Source organism: Anoplophora glabripennis, unplaced genomic scaffold (assembly GCF_000390285.2).
Source record: "Anoplophora glabripennis isolate ALB-LARVAE unplaced genomic scaffold, Agla_2.0 scaffold29, whole genome shotgun sequence".
Classification (NCBI taxonomy): domain Eukaryota; kingdom Metazoa; phylum Arthropoda; class Insecta; order Coleoptera; family Cerambycidae; genus Anoplophora; species Anoplophora glabripennis.
In genome coordinates this window covers 685,236-700,249 of record NW_019416257.1, presented here as the reverse complement: position 1 = coordinate 700,249, position 15,014 = coordinate 685,236, and the positions used below count along the sequence as shown (strand labels likewise).

The following is a 15,014-nucleotide window of genomic DNA, read 5'->3' as shown; positions in this document are numbered from 1 at the left end:
AAATCGAAAATTAGGTTGTTATTAATGAGAAAATTGTACCCGTGGAAATGACACTTTCCCAGTGTAGGACTAGGAAAACCTTCCATTTTACGTGTTGGACAAAAATGTCAATGATTTATAATAATAATTACCAAGCATCTGTGAAAAAATTTGGTGGTTATTAATAACTTATAAGATTATATTATTTTAACATGTTAAGAGTGGGAGACGCTTCAGAAAAACCATCGAACGTGTAGGACAAGAATTTTTTAGAGTTTTTCATACAATTATCATGCGATTTAAGTAAAAAACTACTTATTAGTAATAAATATTGATCATTCACCAAATCGACATGTTTGACACCCCTACGCTTTATTAACTACCGTTTTCGAGAATTTTCGTAGAGGGAAAAGTTGGGCGTCTCGTCAAAACGAAGCTATTCCCCAAAATTCAGCTTGTTATTAATCAAAGAAACAAAAGGGTCTGGGCCTGTGGACTAAAACGCGAGGGGAATAATTATCCAGATTTTATAAACGTTACTAAATATAATAACTCTACAATTACTATAAATATTCATTCATAATAATAATAAAATATAATGTTCATCAAATATTTCTATTTATTTGTTCATAAAATATGCATTTATAACTCAAAATCGCTTTTTTCCCTAGGGAGGTAAGTTACCTCACTTACATCTTGTTGTCCATAGCAACTTCCACTTCTACGGTAAAATCCACTTACCTCCATAAAAAAATGTTATAATAGTCTATTTACTATAGTGGGAGCAGAGAAAATAATTTTAACATCCTTCATCCTGAAAACTATGTAGATTGTTCAGTTCGTATAAACTTTGTTTCCTTAAAATAATAATCGACCGTACCCAGTGACCACCCAGCATATCTTATACCCACCATACATTTTGACGCTGTTACACTTATTATCCAGACTCTTCCAAGCCGTGCATACTATGCCCGTGATGTATTTCCAATAACAATAACAAGGAATTGACCCCGTTCACCTCTCTTCCAGCTCTATTAAGCTCAAACGACGAGTCGGTACCACTTTTAATAGCGCAATTAAGGTTGTTAGTCTTAAGAAAATAATTATGCAGCCGCGTAGGTGAGCTAATTGAAGTTGGCAGTTTAATAAACCTATTAAACCTATCAAAAAGCTTAGTTCCGAACGTACTATGAGTTTGACCAACGTCCAGCGCTGCGACACAATACGTAAAATCGGTGACTGCTGGTAAGTACTTGCCAGTACGCATTCATTCTTAACTCTGATGTTTGTGCTCCTAAAAATTTTAATATCGTAAGCCACTCAGTTTGAAATCGAGAGTCGGACTGTTTCGTCAAAGGTTGTTTGGTTTTTGGCACCAGTTTTGATGGCTTTTAAGGTAAAATTAACTGACATATTAATTATACAACTAATTCTGTAACTTAATAAATAATAGTCCAGACGGTATCTGTTTCAAAAAGTCCATATTTGGGTGAATCGTATATCCACGGAGATTTTTGGCTTTTTGGCTTTTAAATATCACTAGAAATGAAAATTTTTCTATGCGCATAAAAAAAACATGGGCCTAACTTTTGGCGGCGCAATTTGTTAAAAAAATTCGAAAAATGTCATATTTTTCTTCCTATTTAATTATGTTGATTTTAGGCGAAAATGAAAGAGGAAAAAACTGTTTGTAATTAAATTTTTTACAAAATATGACTAGTTACAAATCGAATGAATCATGATTATTATCCTAAAAATCGAAAAAATAACCAAAAATGGCGTTAAAACACTACTTTTTAAGGATTTTTTTTGGTTGTCTTTAAATTGGGCATAGGACCTTCATACTTGGCTCAAGAAAACTTCATGTCATGTAGAATCACCACACCAAATTTCATCAAAATCGGTTTGATAGATTTTGCATAATAATTTTGCAATTCAAATTTTGAAAAAAAAATTTGCATATTTTCAAAATTTTGCACAGCAAAAACCAAGGCTCTTAGATACTTGAAACTTTAATCACATACAAAAGGGCTCTCAAGCTTTCAAACGCTTTTTGAAATATTCGACTCCGTCAATTAGGAGAACTCTGGCGCTTGTTTAAACATTGGTCGAATTTTTGTACTTATAAACAATTAGAATAACTTTGTGAGTCTATAAAGATTTATCGCAAAATTCCTGAAACACATCAATTTTTATTTTCAATTGGTCATATTACAGAGAGGTTTGTTTACTTTTTTAATTATGTGGGGGGTTGCAGCAACCCCCAAATTTTTGTTTAGGTAAATGGAAAGGTAGATTGATTAATGTTTTATTTTAAGGCTTTGTCAATTACCAATACAATTACGTATTTTTTTGTTACTTTTTATAAGCAATGCGTCTGAAAAAAAAAATTAAATAAAAAATGTTTACTGAAACTTCTTTAATGTAAAAAATTTTCGAAATGCACGCCACCTTGTTGCTGACAATACCCTAATCAATAATAAAAAGCATTCAACCCCTATTCTTTGCTAAAACTCGGCGATGTCGTTAGGTTTAATAGTGCTTTTTAGATATCCCCATAAAAAAAAACTAATGGGGTAAGATCGGGTGATTCTGCTGGCTACTCAATTGGCCCTTTCTTCCAATCCACCAATTCAGAAGCCCTTCGTTGATATAAGTCCCTCCATTTTGTACAAAATGTGGTGGACAACCATAAACGGTTTTATTCCCCAATAATTTGGATCCCGATTTATTTGACCAACGGATGTTGTTTCAACAAGACGGGGCAGCACGGCCTTTTTGCTCAAAATATACGGATCTATCTTAACGAAATGTTTCCGAATCTTACCCCATTAAATCTCTTTTATGGGGATATCTAAAAAGCAAGGTTTGCTACTAAATCTAACGAAATCGCCGAGCTTCAACAAAGACGAAAGATGAAATTAAGCGAGTAACGCCGGAAGTGCTACAAAATGTTCGGAATGCTTTTTGTTATCGATTAGGGTATTGTCAGCAGCAAGGTGGAACTATGAAATTTCTTTTGCATTAAAGTAGTTTCAATAAACATTTCCTTATTTTTTTTCCAACACATTGCTTATAAAAAGTAACAAAAAAATACTTTATTGTATTTGCAATTAAAAAATTTCTACAATACAATCAACCTATAATTACAATACAATCAACCTATAATTCCGTTTAAAAAAAAGTTGGGGGTTGCTGCAACACCCCACATTATAAAAAATAGACAAATCTCTTTGCAATATGCCCCCTTGAAAATATAAATTGACCCTGTATATTAAGTTANACAATACAATCAACCTATAATTACAATACAATCAACCTATAATTCCGTTTAAAAAAAAGTTGGGGGTTGCTGCAACACCCCACATTATAAAAAATAGACAAATCTCTTTGCAATATGCCCCCTTGAAAATATAAATTGACCCTGTATATTAAGTTACAGAATTTTTTCCAGTTAAACTTGCCACTCTTGTTGACTAACAATGAAACCTCGTATTCTTTGGTGAATTTTAAGGGGAGTTTCTCCTATAAAGTTTTTATCTAGGACGCTTCCTTAAAAAGACACAGGGTGCTAAACTTCAAAAAATGTTTTTAATATTTTAAAATAATTTAATAACTAGTACGTCAAATAATTTCTCGATTCTTTTTTTTTAAGTTTTACTCGAAAATCAGGCACTTTTCGAAAAACATAAGAGAGTAGTAATTTGTAGAAAATTGAAAGACGAATCCGAAAATATTATGGTTGTTACCGTAAAGCAGTGGCGTACTATTTTATTTAGAAAAACATGCCGATACCCTGTATGTTCGCCACTGGAGCAGGTAAATTTTAGGAAAAGTTTTTAAATTATTTAAAAAAATTAAAAATATTTTTTGAAGTTTGACACCCTGTATCTTTTTAACGAAACGTCCTAGATAAAAACTTTATGGGAAAATTACCAAAGAATACGTGGTTTCATTTTTGGTCACCGTTTGTGAATCGCCTTGTATTTATATATTTTATTTGTGGCATAGTTGTTGTTTTTTGTTTTCTATTGCAACCTGTGAAAAAATTTAAAAAATTGACAAATGCTTGCACCAAAAGGATCACCTGAGGGTTAAATTTATGAAAATAGTTTTAACAAAATACTAAATACAAAAAATACATCTATAGAACAATTAGAAACACATTTTGTCCATTCAAAAATGACCTCTTAATGATAATATTTTGCTTTTCCAAAATTTTCTCCGCATGGTCGGTTTCCCAAAAGTGATAAAAAATTTTTGATTTCTCAAATTCATTGCTGGCTGAGGCACGTAGTCCTTAAAGTAGTTGTTTTCTACAGTATCAACAGTTAGGAGTCTTTTCGGTAGTATTAGAAACTTTTGATGAGATTAAAAAAAATCGATTTATTTCAATTAACTCCTTTACAATAAAGTAAAAATATTGTTGGCTTAAAATCATTCAAGGAGCAACATCCTGAGATAATGACATGGACTCAGAACATTCCTTGTTAATTTTTAACATGTGTTTGGAAATTTTTAGTCATTTGAAAATGTACAATAAACTTTATTTTTGTAATTAAATAATAATTACAGTATTTAACAATCCGTATATGTTTGTTTAGCAAGTTTTGTTATCAAACAGAATTTATTTGTTTAATAATTTATGTTAATTTTATAGTTACTACATCGAACAAATATTTAGGTATCTAGTCTACCAATAATAACAAAATCAAATATTTACAAATTTATGCTAATTTGACAGAGTATTATTTTTAGATACAAACAGTAGAAGAAAGAATTGTCTTTAACAAGGAGACACGTACGAGGTCTGTTCAAAAAATAACCGAACTTTGTTTTTATAAACTTTATTATTAATTTTATACATTATTGAAGTCATCAATAGTCTGAACATGCGCAATTTTAATTTCGGAATCAAGGAAAAATCGCTGACGAATTAACAAACCTGAGTGTGCGGGTGAATTGTCATACTGCAAGAACCATGAGTTGTCTCGCACAAATTTGGTTTCTTTTTGCGGATTTTTTCACGTAACCATTGTCAAACATCTTTATAACACACACGGTTCATTGTTTGACCGTAAGGTAAGATTTCAACATGCACAATTCCAATTAAAGTCGAAAAAAACAGTCAGATCACTTTGACTGATCGAGATTGACGTGCTTTCATGGGGCGTGAAATCCTTTAACAATCCATTGTGATGATCGAACTTTTGTCTCAATATCGTAGACGTAAACGTAGCTGTCGTCTAACATTATGATCCTTTGAATGAATGTTTCATCGTCATTGGATTTTTCAAGGAGTTGTCGACAAATGTTTACACTATTTTCTTGCCGTTGTTCGGTTATCAAATAAAATAGGAAGTAATTTGTAAGTATAAATTATAATAATCAGAATGTTTGATGTAAATATAATTCGCAATACTCTTTGGTAAAGCTGAGTGTACCACAGGGATCTGTTTTAGGCCCTGTGTTATTTTTGCAATATACAAATGATCTCGATACTCTCTCACCTAATTCTCATTTTACTATGTACGCTGATGATACGTCTTTAGTAATATCTAATGAGTCAAATCGAACCTTAAAACTTGAATGAGGTATTTTGATAAAATTCAAGCACTTCGATTTTGCTCTACTCAAAATAGAAATTGCGAAACATTAAATTTGAATATTAATAGTAGTTCTCTACCTACTGATTCTGTGACTGTGAAATTTTTTAGGTCTAAATTTGGACACAAGCCTTGACTGAAAATGTAACTGTAAAAATATATTATTAAAATTGTCTTCAATAGGTAACTTTTAACTTATTTATTTCGAAATATTAGAACAGTCCTAAGTACCGATCAACTCCTCTATTTATACTATGCCCAAGTTGAATCTCGATTGAGCTATGGTGTTTGTGTCTGGGGTAATTCATCTCGTTCCATGTTTTTGTTGGGCAGAAACGTGTTTTAAGATGTACGTTTGGTGTTTTAAGTACTTATTCTTGTAGAAATATATTTAAACATTATAGAATTCTCACATACTCAAACACCAAAGCAAATTTGTGATAAATAACGAGTATCGCAATGTCAATACCAGACAAAAACATAATTTTCATGTACCATTTGCTCGATTAAATTTAACTACTCGTTTGTAGGGCTTAAAATATTTAATTGTTTACCTGTAGAACTAAAAAGTATAACTAGTGAGTATTTATTCAAGATATTCAATTCAAAATTCAAAACAATATTTAGTGAATGAATGTTGTTTGTGTTTGTAAGTTTGTGCAACGCAATGCTGCCAACCGCGTATCACCATTAGCATTAACTCAAGAAGTCCGCTTATTTTCTGAACAGACCTGGTATTTTCAACTTGTTATTCTATTAACATTTAGCTACAAAAAAATGTTAAGTATCCTTTAATAGATGCCACAAATATTTTTTATTTGGCCTCTACCTAAAAGAGCCATCACAAATAAAGGAATATAATTTATGTTAAACTATAATTTTGTATTTAAATTATAACCAGTATCATTAATTAAAATAGCTCAAGATTATTTGTTCTATAAAAAACCGTCAGGAAATATATTTTGAATATCTTCAAGAATGTTGTTATAAAATATGCTAATGATATACTCTCCCAAAATTTAATAGTGGTTTTTACGTTACAATCAGTAAACTAAGATCTTATCAATGTGTATCCAGATATGCTTCGTTTTTGACGTACAGGGTGTTGAAATTAAGAAAATATGATATTTATTTAAAGATGTTTGAAGCATAGTGCTAGGATTTTCTCAAATGACAACTGATTATGGGCAAATATTTGTTTAATATACTATCAACCAGTACCGGAGATACTAAGAAACAGGCAACAGGTCACTAGGAATATATTTTAAAAATTGGATGTATTCAGTCTTTCATTTTATTCAAAAACTAGCCACTTCACAATTATTGTTATTTTTTTAATTTAAAATAAACGTAGTACTTACTTGAATAAATCGAAATACTCAAATACTATTCGTGTCATAAAAAAAATTGAGTTGGAAATACAATGTACCTAATTATGAAATGTCGAAGAAAATCATTGACATAGGAGTATTAAATTTTCTTAAGGCTAGTAAGCATCTAAATAATTTGAAATTAATCCAGTTTTTTCTATTTGTGAGACGAGTTATTTTCTATTTATTCAGCTAAGTCGCATGCTTATTAAAATTTAAAAATATTAATGGCAGAACATCCTGTATACTATGGAAGTAATAGATACGTTACCAAATGAATAAAGTGACGTCAAATAAATAATAATGCCGATAAGACAGGCATTAGGGTAACGCTAGATACATATCGAATAAATTGATCGATGTGAAGCCTCAGATCAGATGCAGACATTTATATGGCCCACAACCAACCCTGTACCACATTTTCGATCTCTAATCATCAGTAGAAATATTTGAACAGTTTTCTGGTTCTTAATGTAAAAAAAGTGTATAAAAAACATATAAAAAGGTCAACGTTAGTGCCGAATTCAAAACTTGAAATTAATTTTGTAAATTAAATTACCCATTATACGCACTTTGCAAATGATTAATTTAAACATCTAGTAACAATTATTTTTTGTCACTGATGGATAATACATTGTTGTAATATAGTTTTTATACTAATTGTTTTTATAGAACTCAAAGTTAATGACGCCAATTTCAAGAGGCTTTGAACTACAAGGATTATGGAGTTGCTTTCTTATGTGACCATTTTCAAAGAGAATATAATTAGGTGCAATCAGACTTATCGGTTATGTCTTCTGTTCTGGTCTTGGGTGAATAACACTTTAATATCAAGTTAAAAATTATTGTATACTACTTCTTTGGTAAACAAAAACATAAATTTTCGGGCTGCCGATAATCAATCGATGAAAAACTAACTAGGAAAAAGACCGTTTGTTTTCTGACCTCTCAGTTTGTGTTTGTGCGTGTACAAGGATACTCGTCTAGTACTATGTACATTAAAAATGATGTAAGATCACCAGTAGCATACAGTAACACCTCATTATGGTTATGGAAGGTAAAACTATAAATTATAACAGTGTAAATATAAAATTTATATCTCAGAGATGTTCGCAGTAGTCGTAAAAATAATCGAGTATAAAATCACCTGAAAAACGACCTTTTAAAGTTTGAATTATTTTTAGCAGAATTACAAGGAACACCAACAAATAAAAAATATTTCTAGTTTGTTATTGTAAACATTCCCCTCAGGCATTATATTATTAAAAGTAGACAAGAATCTGCGTTCCTAAAGTCTGAGACTTTTTTTAATACCGGTTTCTGGATTCATACGCAATAAATTTGATGATACCAGTTCTCCAGATTACATTTGGTCACAATATCGCAATTTTCTCGTTCGTACCCAAATATTCGAAAGTACGACGGATATTTCGACGCTTTAATACGAAAACATGCTATCTCAGATTTCGGTTGGAAAACGTGCTTTCCCAAATTTCAGTTGGAAAACATGCTATCTCAAATTAAGCTTGGAAAACATGCTAACTCAGCTCTTTAGGTAAAAACATGCTATCTCAGTGTGACTAGAAATTTAAGTTGGCACACTGAATGATTGAAACCATGCATTTATAATAAACTTATATACCTAATATAGTTTTAAAAAAGTAAGGAGTGTGTATGTTCAGGTACACTGTTTATTTTATTTTTTTTATTCAACATTTTACAATTAATTTTGTAAAGTTACACTGTTATAAACGACAAAATTGTTAATTAAAAAAATAGAATAATATGCAGTATGCTACAACACGTACATTACTCGAAGTTTTTTGAAATAACAAATTATAAAAAAAAATAGTGTATACTTTAATATATAAAAATGTTTGTTATTACTTAAAATTATTCGATTTTTTTCATACAAGTTTGCTTTGATATCAAAATTAATAGCGTACTTTTATCTGATTTATAGTTGCTACTCTTGATACACTTTTTTTCTTTTTCACAAAATCTGGGATGCACAATTTATTCTGAAAATAATTTTGTATGCCTAAGGAGACTGCAATAAAAAGAATTATATAGTGGACCAGGCTAGGCCCCAAACTCCAGGTTCGAATCGTTCTTACTGCACCACAATAAAAACAAATGGCTTTTTAAGGGTACGGTAGTCGCGTGCTTACATAGACTTTGGAAAAGAAATGCAGGTATGCGACACTTTTATTACCGGTATTTTGTGATCTGCTGATGATAAACATGTGTGCATGGGGAATCGCGGAAATGTGCACGTGCAAATCATATGCGCCCGTCGCATCGATATATGTATACATATCATTCAACTGTATACAGTATATTTATATTCTGGTTATTATGTTAACTCTATTAACAAAAGTAAGAGTAGTGACTATAAATCAGTTAAGAGTGCGCTTTTAATTTTTATATCAAAGCAAACTTGTATGAAAAAAAATCAAATAATTTTTATATATTAAGGATTAAGCTATACTTACACTATTTTTTTATAATTTGTTATTTCAAAAAATGTCAAATAATATACGTGTTGCACCATACTGCATATTATTCTATTTTTTTAATTAACAATTTTGTCGTTTATAACAGTGTAAGTTTACAAAATTAATTGGAAAATGTTGAATAATGAGCGGTGTCAATCATTCAATGTGTCAACTTAAATTTTTAGTCACACTGAGATAGTATGTTAGCACGTTTTCCAAACTTAATTTGAGATAGCATGTTTTTCAACTGAAATTTGAGATAGCATGTTTTCCAATCGAAATCTGAGATAGCATGTTTTCGTACTAAAGCGTCGATTTGATAATGCCTATAATGGAGGGTGCTACAAAAAAAGTAAGGTAGCTAATTTTCAAGGCGAACCGTTTTAGGTGCATTGAGGTTTTCCTTGTGACATTTACTTCGTTTTCAAGACACAGAGTATCAAAACTGCATATAAAACATTAAGTTATTAATAATTCGGTTGTTTTTTAAGGTGCTAAGTTGAAATTTTGCATAGACTTTGCATAACTTTAAGTCTCATTATTTTCATTCAAAGAATCTCTGATTAACGGTTTGAATTAGATTTTTGTAACACCCATTTTGCATATTTTCTGGAAATTTCTGTCCTTATTTGTCACCTAAAAAATCTTGTATCTTTTGAGAAATTAGATTCTACGTAGACAAATATCACAAGCCCCATTAGCGAATATTAATAATATCTGCTTTACCAAGCTGTTTTTAATTTTCCTGAATTTTTTGGTATTATTTAGTACCTACCCATTTAGGATATTCTTTGTAATTTTTTTCAAATTTTTATTTCGTTATGAGCTTTTGAATACTTTTGATAACAAAATATCAAATACCTGTAACTTGGTGAAAACTAAAAATATCATAAACATTTTTTCTATTTTGTTCGTTTTGAGATGTAGTTTTATAAAAAAAATAATTAAAAAATTATAGTTTTATTTTTTTTTGAGGTGTTCTTTGATTTTGTGCTTTTGAAATAGACTGGCGTTTTTTTTTCTTCGAAAAATTCTAAAAAAATCTCATTATGCAAATTTCTAGTTTAAGTTCTGTAGTGGGATTTTTTTATTCTATTTTATTTTTTTTGAATAGGTAATAAGAATTTTTTCTTGGTACTTTAATTTTTACAGGTAGTCTACGCTTTATAGCAAATTTTAATAATAAATAATAAATTCATGTCGGTATGCCAAATTTGAAGTACCGATTTACTTTTATATTTTTTGTTTTGGTTGATAAAATAATTTGCAAAACTAAAACCGATTGCCAACAAACTTGGGACATTCACACGACTTCTCACCCAAAAAGGGCATGGAGGAGTCGAAAATATCAAAGTAGGCCGATTGCTTTCAAATTTGAATTCTGAACAAATTTCCTTGAAAATTTTACACCTGTCATTTTAAGCCAATCAATTAGGTACATACTGTAATTTCGACAGTTGCCCATGGCAACCTTCAAATTTTTCGGATTTTTTTTTCCTCCTGCCAAGCTAGGCAAACAAAATTAATAAGTGGAAATTTTTTTTGACAGCTATCATATGGTTCAAAAATCAGTACCTATCCAGAATTTTGCTTTGTAATGTTTTTATTTATTTTAAAATAATAAATAGATACAAATAATTATTTACCAAATATTTGTTCCGAAATTTCTTCTATTAACGCTAAATGTTTTTGAAATTCTGGCTGGAACTCTTCTCTTCGCAACGGAGAGTAACGAGGAGCATAATTATTACCTTTATTTCCATCAGATGTATGTGTTTCATAAAATATATGTAATAATTTGATGAAATTTTGTTCTGCTGAGTCCTGGTTTTACGTAAAAAAGATGAGATATCTTCCTCCAAAATCTTTTGAATAACTGCGAAAATGTTTTCTTGATACGTACTGATTCCAGTTTTTTTTCAGTAAATATGGCAAATACTTTAAATTTTTATGAAACATAAGAATGTCCCCTATTTTGGTGCAAAAATTTTAAATTAGTTTTTGGGTGTTCACTGCCATAATTTAATTGTAAACAACTAGAAGCTAGAGAAAAGGGCTGTCTACGTGACGTATAGACGATTGTGACATCACAAGCCTAAGCCTACTTGATTGCAGTTATGATTTTTTAAGAATCATTCATATATTGCCATAGACATAGGTTTTCCACAAAAACTTACTTTCCTTCTATTTTAGTAATACTAGTAATACTGCAAACATAAATATCTGAATTCAAAAATTAAATGCCTTTTTTATTACTAAAGTGAATGTAATGTGCTGTTTTTTATGTTTAATAAGGATCATTAATAAACTGTCATAGACATCGCATTTCAACAAAAACTTACTTTCCTTCTATTTTAGTAATACTATGTGAATTGTACTGCAAAGATAAATATTTGAATTTAAAAATTAAATGCCTTTTCTATTACTAAAGTGCAAGGAATATGTTTTTTTTTTATGTTTTAATAAGAATCATTGATAAACTGCCATAGACATCACTTTTCTACAAAAACTTACTTTCCTTCTATTGCAAAGCTAAATATTTAAATTCAAAAATTAAATGCCTTTCTTATTACTAAAGTGAAAGGAATGTGTTTTTTATGCTTTAATAAGAATATTTGATAAACTGCCATAGACATCGCTTTTCTACAAAAACTTACTTTCCTTCTATTTTAGTAGTACTAAGTGCATTGTATTGCAAAGGTAAATATTTGAATTCAAAAATTAAATATCTCATTTATTACTAAAGTGAAAGGAACGTGGTTTTTATGTTTTCGAAATTTTCATTTCCAAAACGAGCCATTTTTGAATTTTAAAAAACTCGTGAAAAGCGATTAAATTATGTGACGTTTAAGAAGAAAAAAATATGTCATGCACCACAAAACAATGTCTATCTGTCAAGCCAACTTTATTTTGGCGAAATAAGTTTCAAAATGAAACATGTCAAATTTTTAAAATAAATTTTGGTTGTAAAATTTTCTTACCGAATGCCCCACGTCCTTGAATTAATGTCCGGAAATTTTTCCTCAATCATGCATTTTTCTAGAAAATTTTCAAAAAATGCGTTCCTTCGGAAAAATTTCCGGAAATAATTCAAGCACTAGGGAGATTATAAGTGATATTTTTTTTTAACCAATATCGATCGATGTTATAAAAGTTTGCACTTGTTGCACTTTTTAAAGTTAAATTATTGCGTCATGTCTTATACTTAGAAGCTCTGTTTGTCACTGTCACTGTCACATTTAGATTTTTTATTTGACTTATTTCAACCAAATTATACAATCGAACTCAAAACTGTGCAATTTTCAGGAAGACGAAAAATCTAAGATGCATCCAAAAAAGGCTTACTTCATATTCATGTACCTCTGCGGAACGTCCCTGTTCTTCATAGTGGCTGGAATAGTTTTACTGTGCATGTGGGGATCGTTATACGATTACATCATCAGGAGCAACCTAATTTTAAAGCCCAATTCGACGGCTTACAGCGTGTGGGTCAAAAATCCCGTACCACTGTCCTTGAAACTGTTCGTTTTCAACTGGACCAATCCGAAAGATATCTACGACAACAACACGAAGCCCAAATTTCAGCAATTGGGTCCTTATTACTTTTCAGAGACTAAAGAGAAGTCTAGTGTGATTTGGAACGACAACGGCACAGTTACTTACAAGAATTTGAAGAAGTGGTACTTTGAAGCCAGTTTGAGCAATGGAAGTTTAACTGACACTGTGACCTCCATCGATCCTGTGGCTTTGGTAAGACCTCTTCATTTTATTACTGTTGATCCTATAAAAGCGACTTTATTAGTAAATGTTTTCTGCACAAGGTGCTCAAAATTATCAATTAGCTTGAATATGACAGGTTAAGGTTTTGTCCTCCAGAGCTTTCATGAATGCCACCAAGCAACCGTCGAGCATAGGCAACCAACATTATATAAAAAAAAACTTAGTGGAGTGGTTGAAGGGGTCGCAGATGTAATTAAATAAAATTGATTAACGTGAACTATTTGATACTTTAATGCCTCTTTGAGTAAACGACATACTGAACGTACAGACCTTAGACCAATCAATATGTCTACATTATCAAAATTGGTGGAAAAATCTACCAATAAACAAATAGGATCTCATTCGAACATATTATTTAAAATATTGCCTAGACATAAATTTGGATTTTTATCCAAATTGCAGCTGTTTTAGAGCATTTTTTAAGTAATAGAACACATTATAGAAGCAACTGATAATAGTAAGTTAACTGCCTTAGTTTTAGTGGATTATATTTATACAGGGTGTTTCTTAATAACGTGCTAATATTTAAGGTGGTTATTCTTAGGTCCAGAAAAAATCTTCATATGAACATGCAGGTATGTCCTAAAAGTCTTAACTTTTGAACTACAGGGTGCTAAAGTTTTATGAAAAAACATTTTTTTATTATAACTTTGGTATTACTGCTGTAAACCAATGTTTTGAGATGACCCCATAGGAACTAATCTAAAGCATTGAGGTCCGGGGGTCTAGGTGGCCATGACTGTGGTCCGCCGCGACCTATCCAGCGATTATTGTAATTTTGGTTTAAATATTCGCGCGCCAGAGCGCTGAAGTGCGCTGGTGTTCCGTCGTGTATAAACCATAGTCGATTTCTTACTAAAATGGGAACAACCTCCATCAAACCTGGCAATTCTTCTTCGAGAAAATGCCGGTAATTATGTCCATTTAACCTCTCATGAAGAAAATACGGTGCAATTAAATAATCACCGCATATTCCAACCTCAGAGTAATAAGTAAAGGGGAGGCCGCATACCCTATTTCAGTACACAATGTAAACATGTAACCTCAACCTATTGTATGTTGATAAACAAATGATACATAAGTAAACACAATGGTCCCTGGTACAGTGGCGTACCGAGTTTAGGTTTAAAATCTATCATAATATAAGGAAACCATAAAAATTATACTCTGTAATAGAATAAAATCAGAAGTGCTCGATTATTTAAGCTTTCATGTGTAATAAATAGACAATAAATAGGAAAAAGTTAATGGTTTCTTCAAAATCTATAATTAATATTTTAAAAACATTTCCAGAACAAAAGAGTGACTAAAGAAAACTCCTCGATTGAAACTATCATTATACTATAGCTATAGCAATGTCATTGCCTACTATTAATTCTATTATTTCATAGTAGGCAATGACATTGCTATAGCTATAGTATAATGATAGTTTCAATCGAGGAGTTTTCTTTAGTCACTCTTTTGTTCTGGAAATGTTTTTAAAATATTAATTATAGATTTTGAAGAAACCATTAACTTTTTCCTATTTATTGTCTATTTATTACACATGAAAGCTTAAATAATCGAGCACTTCTGATTTTATTCTATTAAAAAGTGTAATTTTTATGGTTTCCTTATATTATGATAGATTTTAAACCTAAACTCGGTACGCCACTGTACCAGGGACCATTGTGTTTACTTATGTATCATTTGTTTATCAACATACAATAGGTTGAGGTTACATGTTTACATTGTGTACTGAAATAGGGAATGCGGCCTCCCCTTTACTTATTACTCTGAGG

The 15,014-nt window shown here is 30.7% G+C and overlaps 1 protein-coding gene across 2 annotated transcripts in view; it reads left to right on the top strand.

Moving 5' to 3' along the window:
* Positions 1–1,168: 1,168 nt before the first annotated feature.
* LOC108908499 (protein peste-like) overlaps positions 1,169–15,014 on the top strand; it is a 26,077-nt gene continuing 12,231 nt past the window's right edge. Inside the window, exons 1-2 of one of the 2 annotated variants that reach the window (XM_018712566.1) lie at positions 1,169–1,224; positions 12,760–13,203. In XM_018712566.1, coding sequence (XP_018568082.1) covers positions 12,778–13,203 — 426 coding nt within the window. In that variant the 5' untranslated portion in view covers positions 1,169–1,224; positions 12,760–12,777. Of the gene's footprint in view, positions 1,225–1,247; positions 1,376–12,759; positions 13,204–15,014 lie in introns of those variants that run through there. The other variant, XM_018712558.1, reaches the window with a different exon arrangement.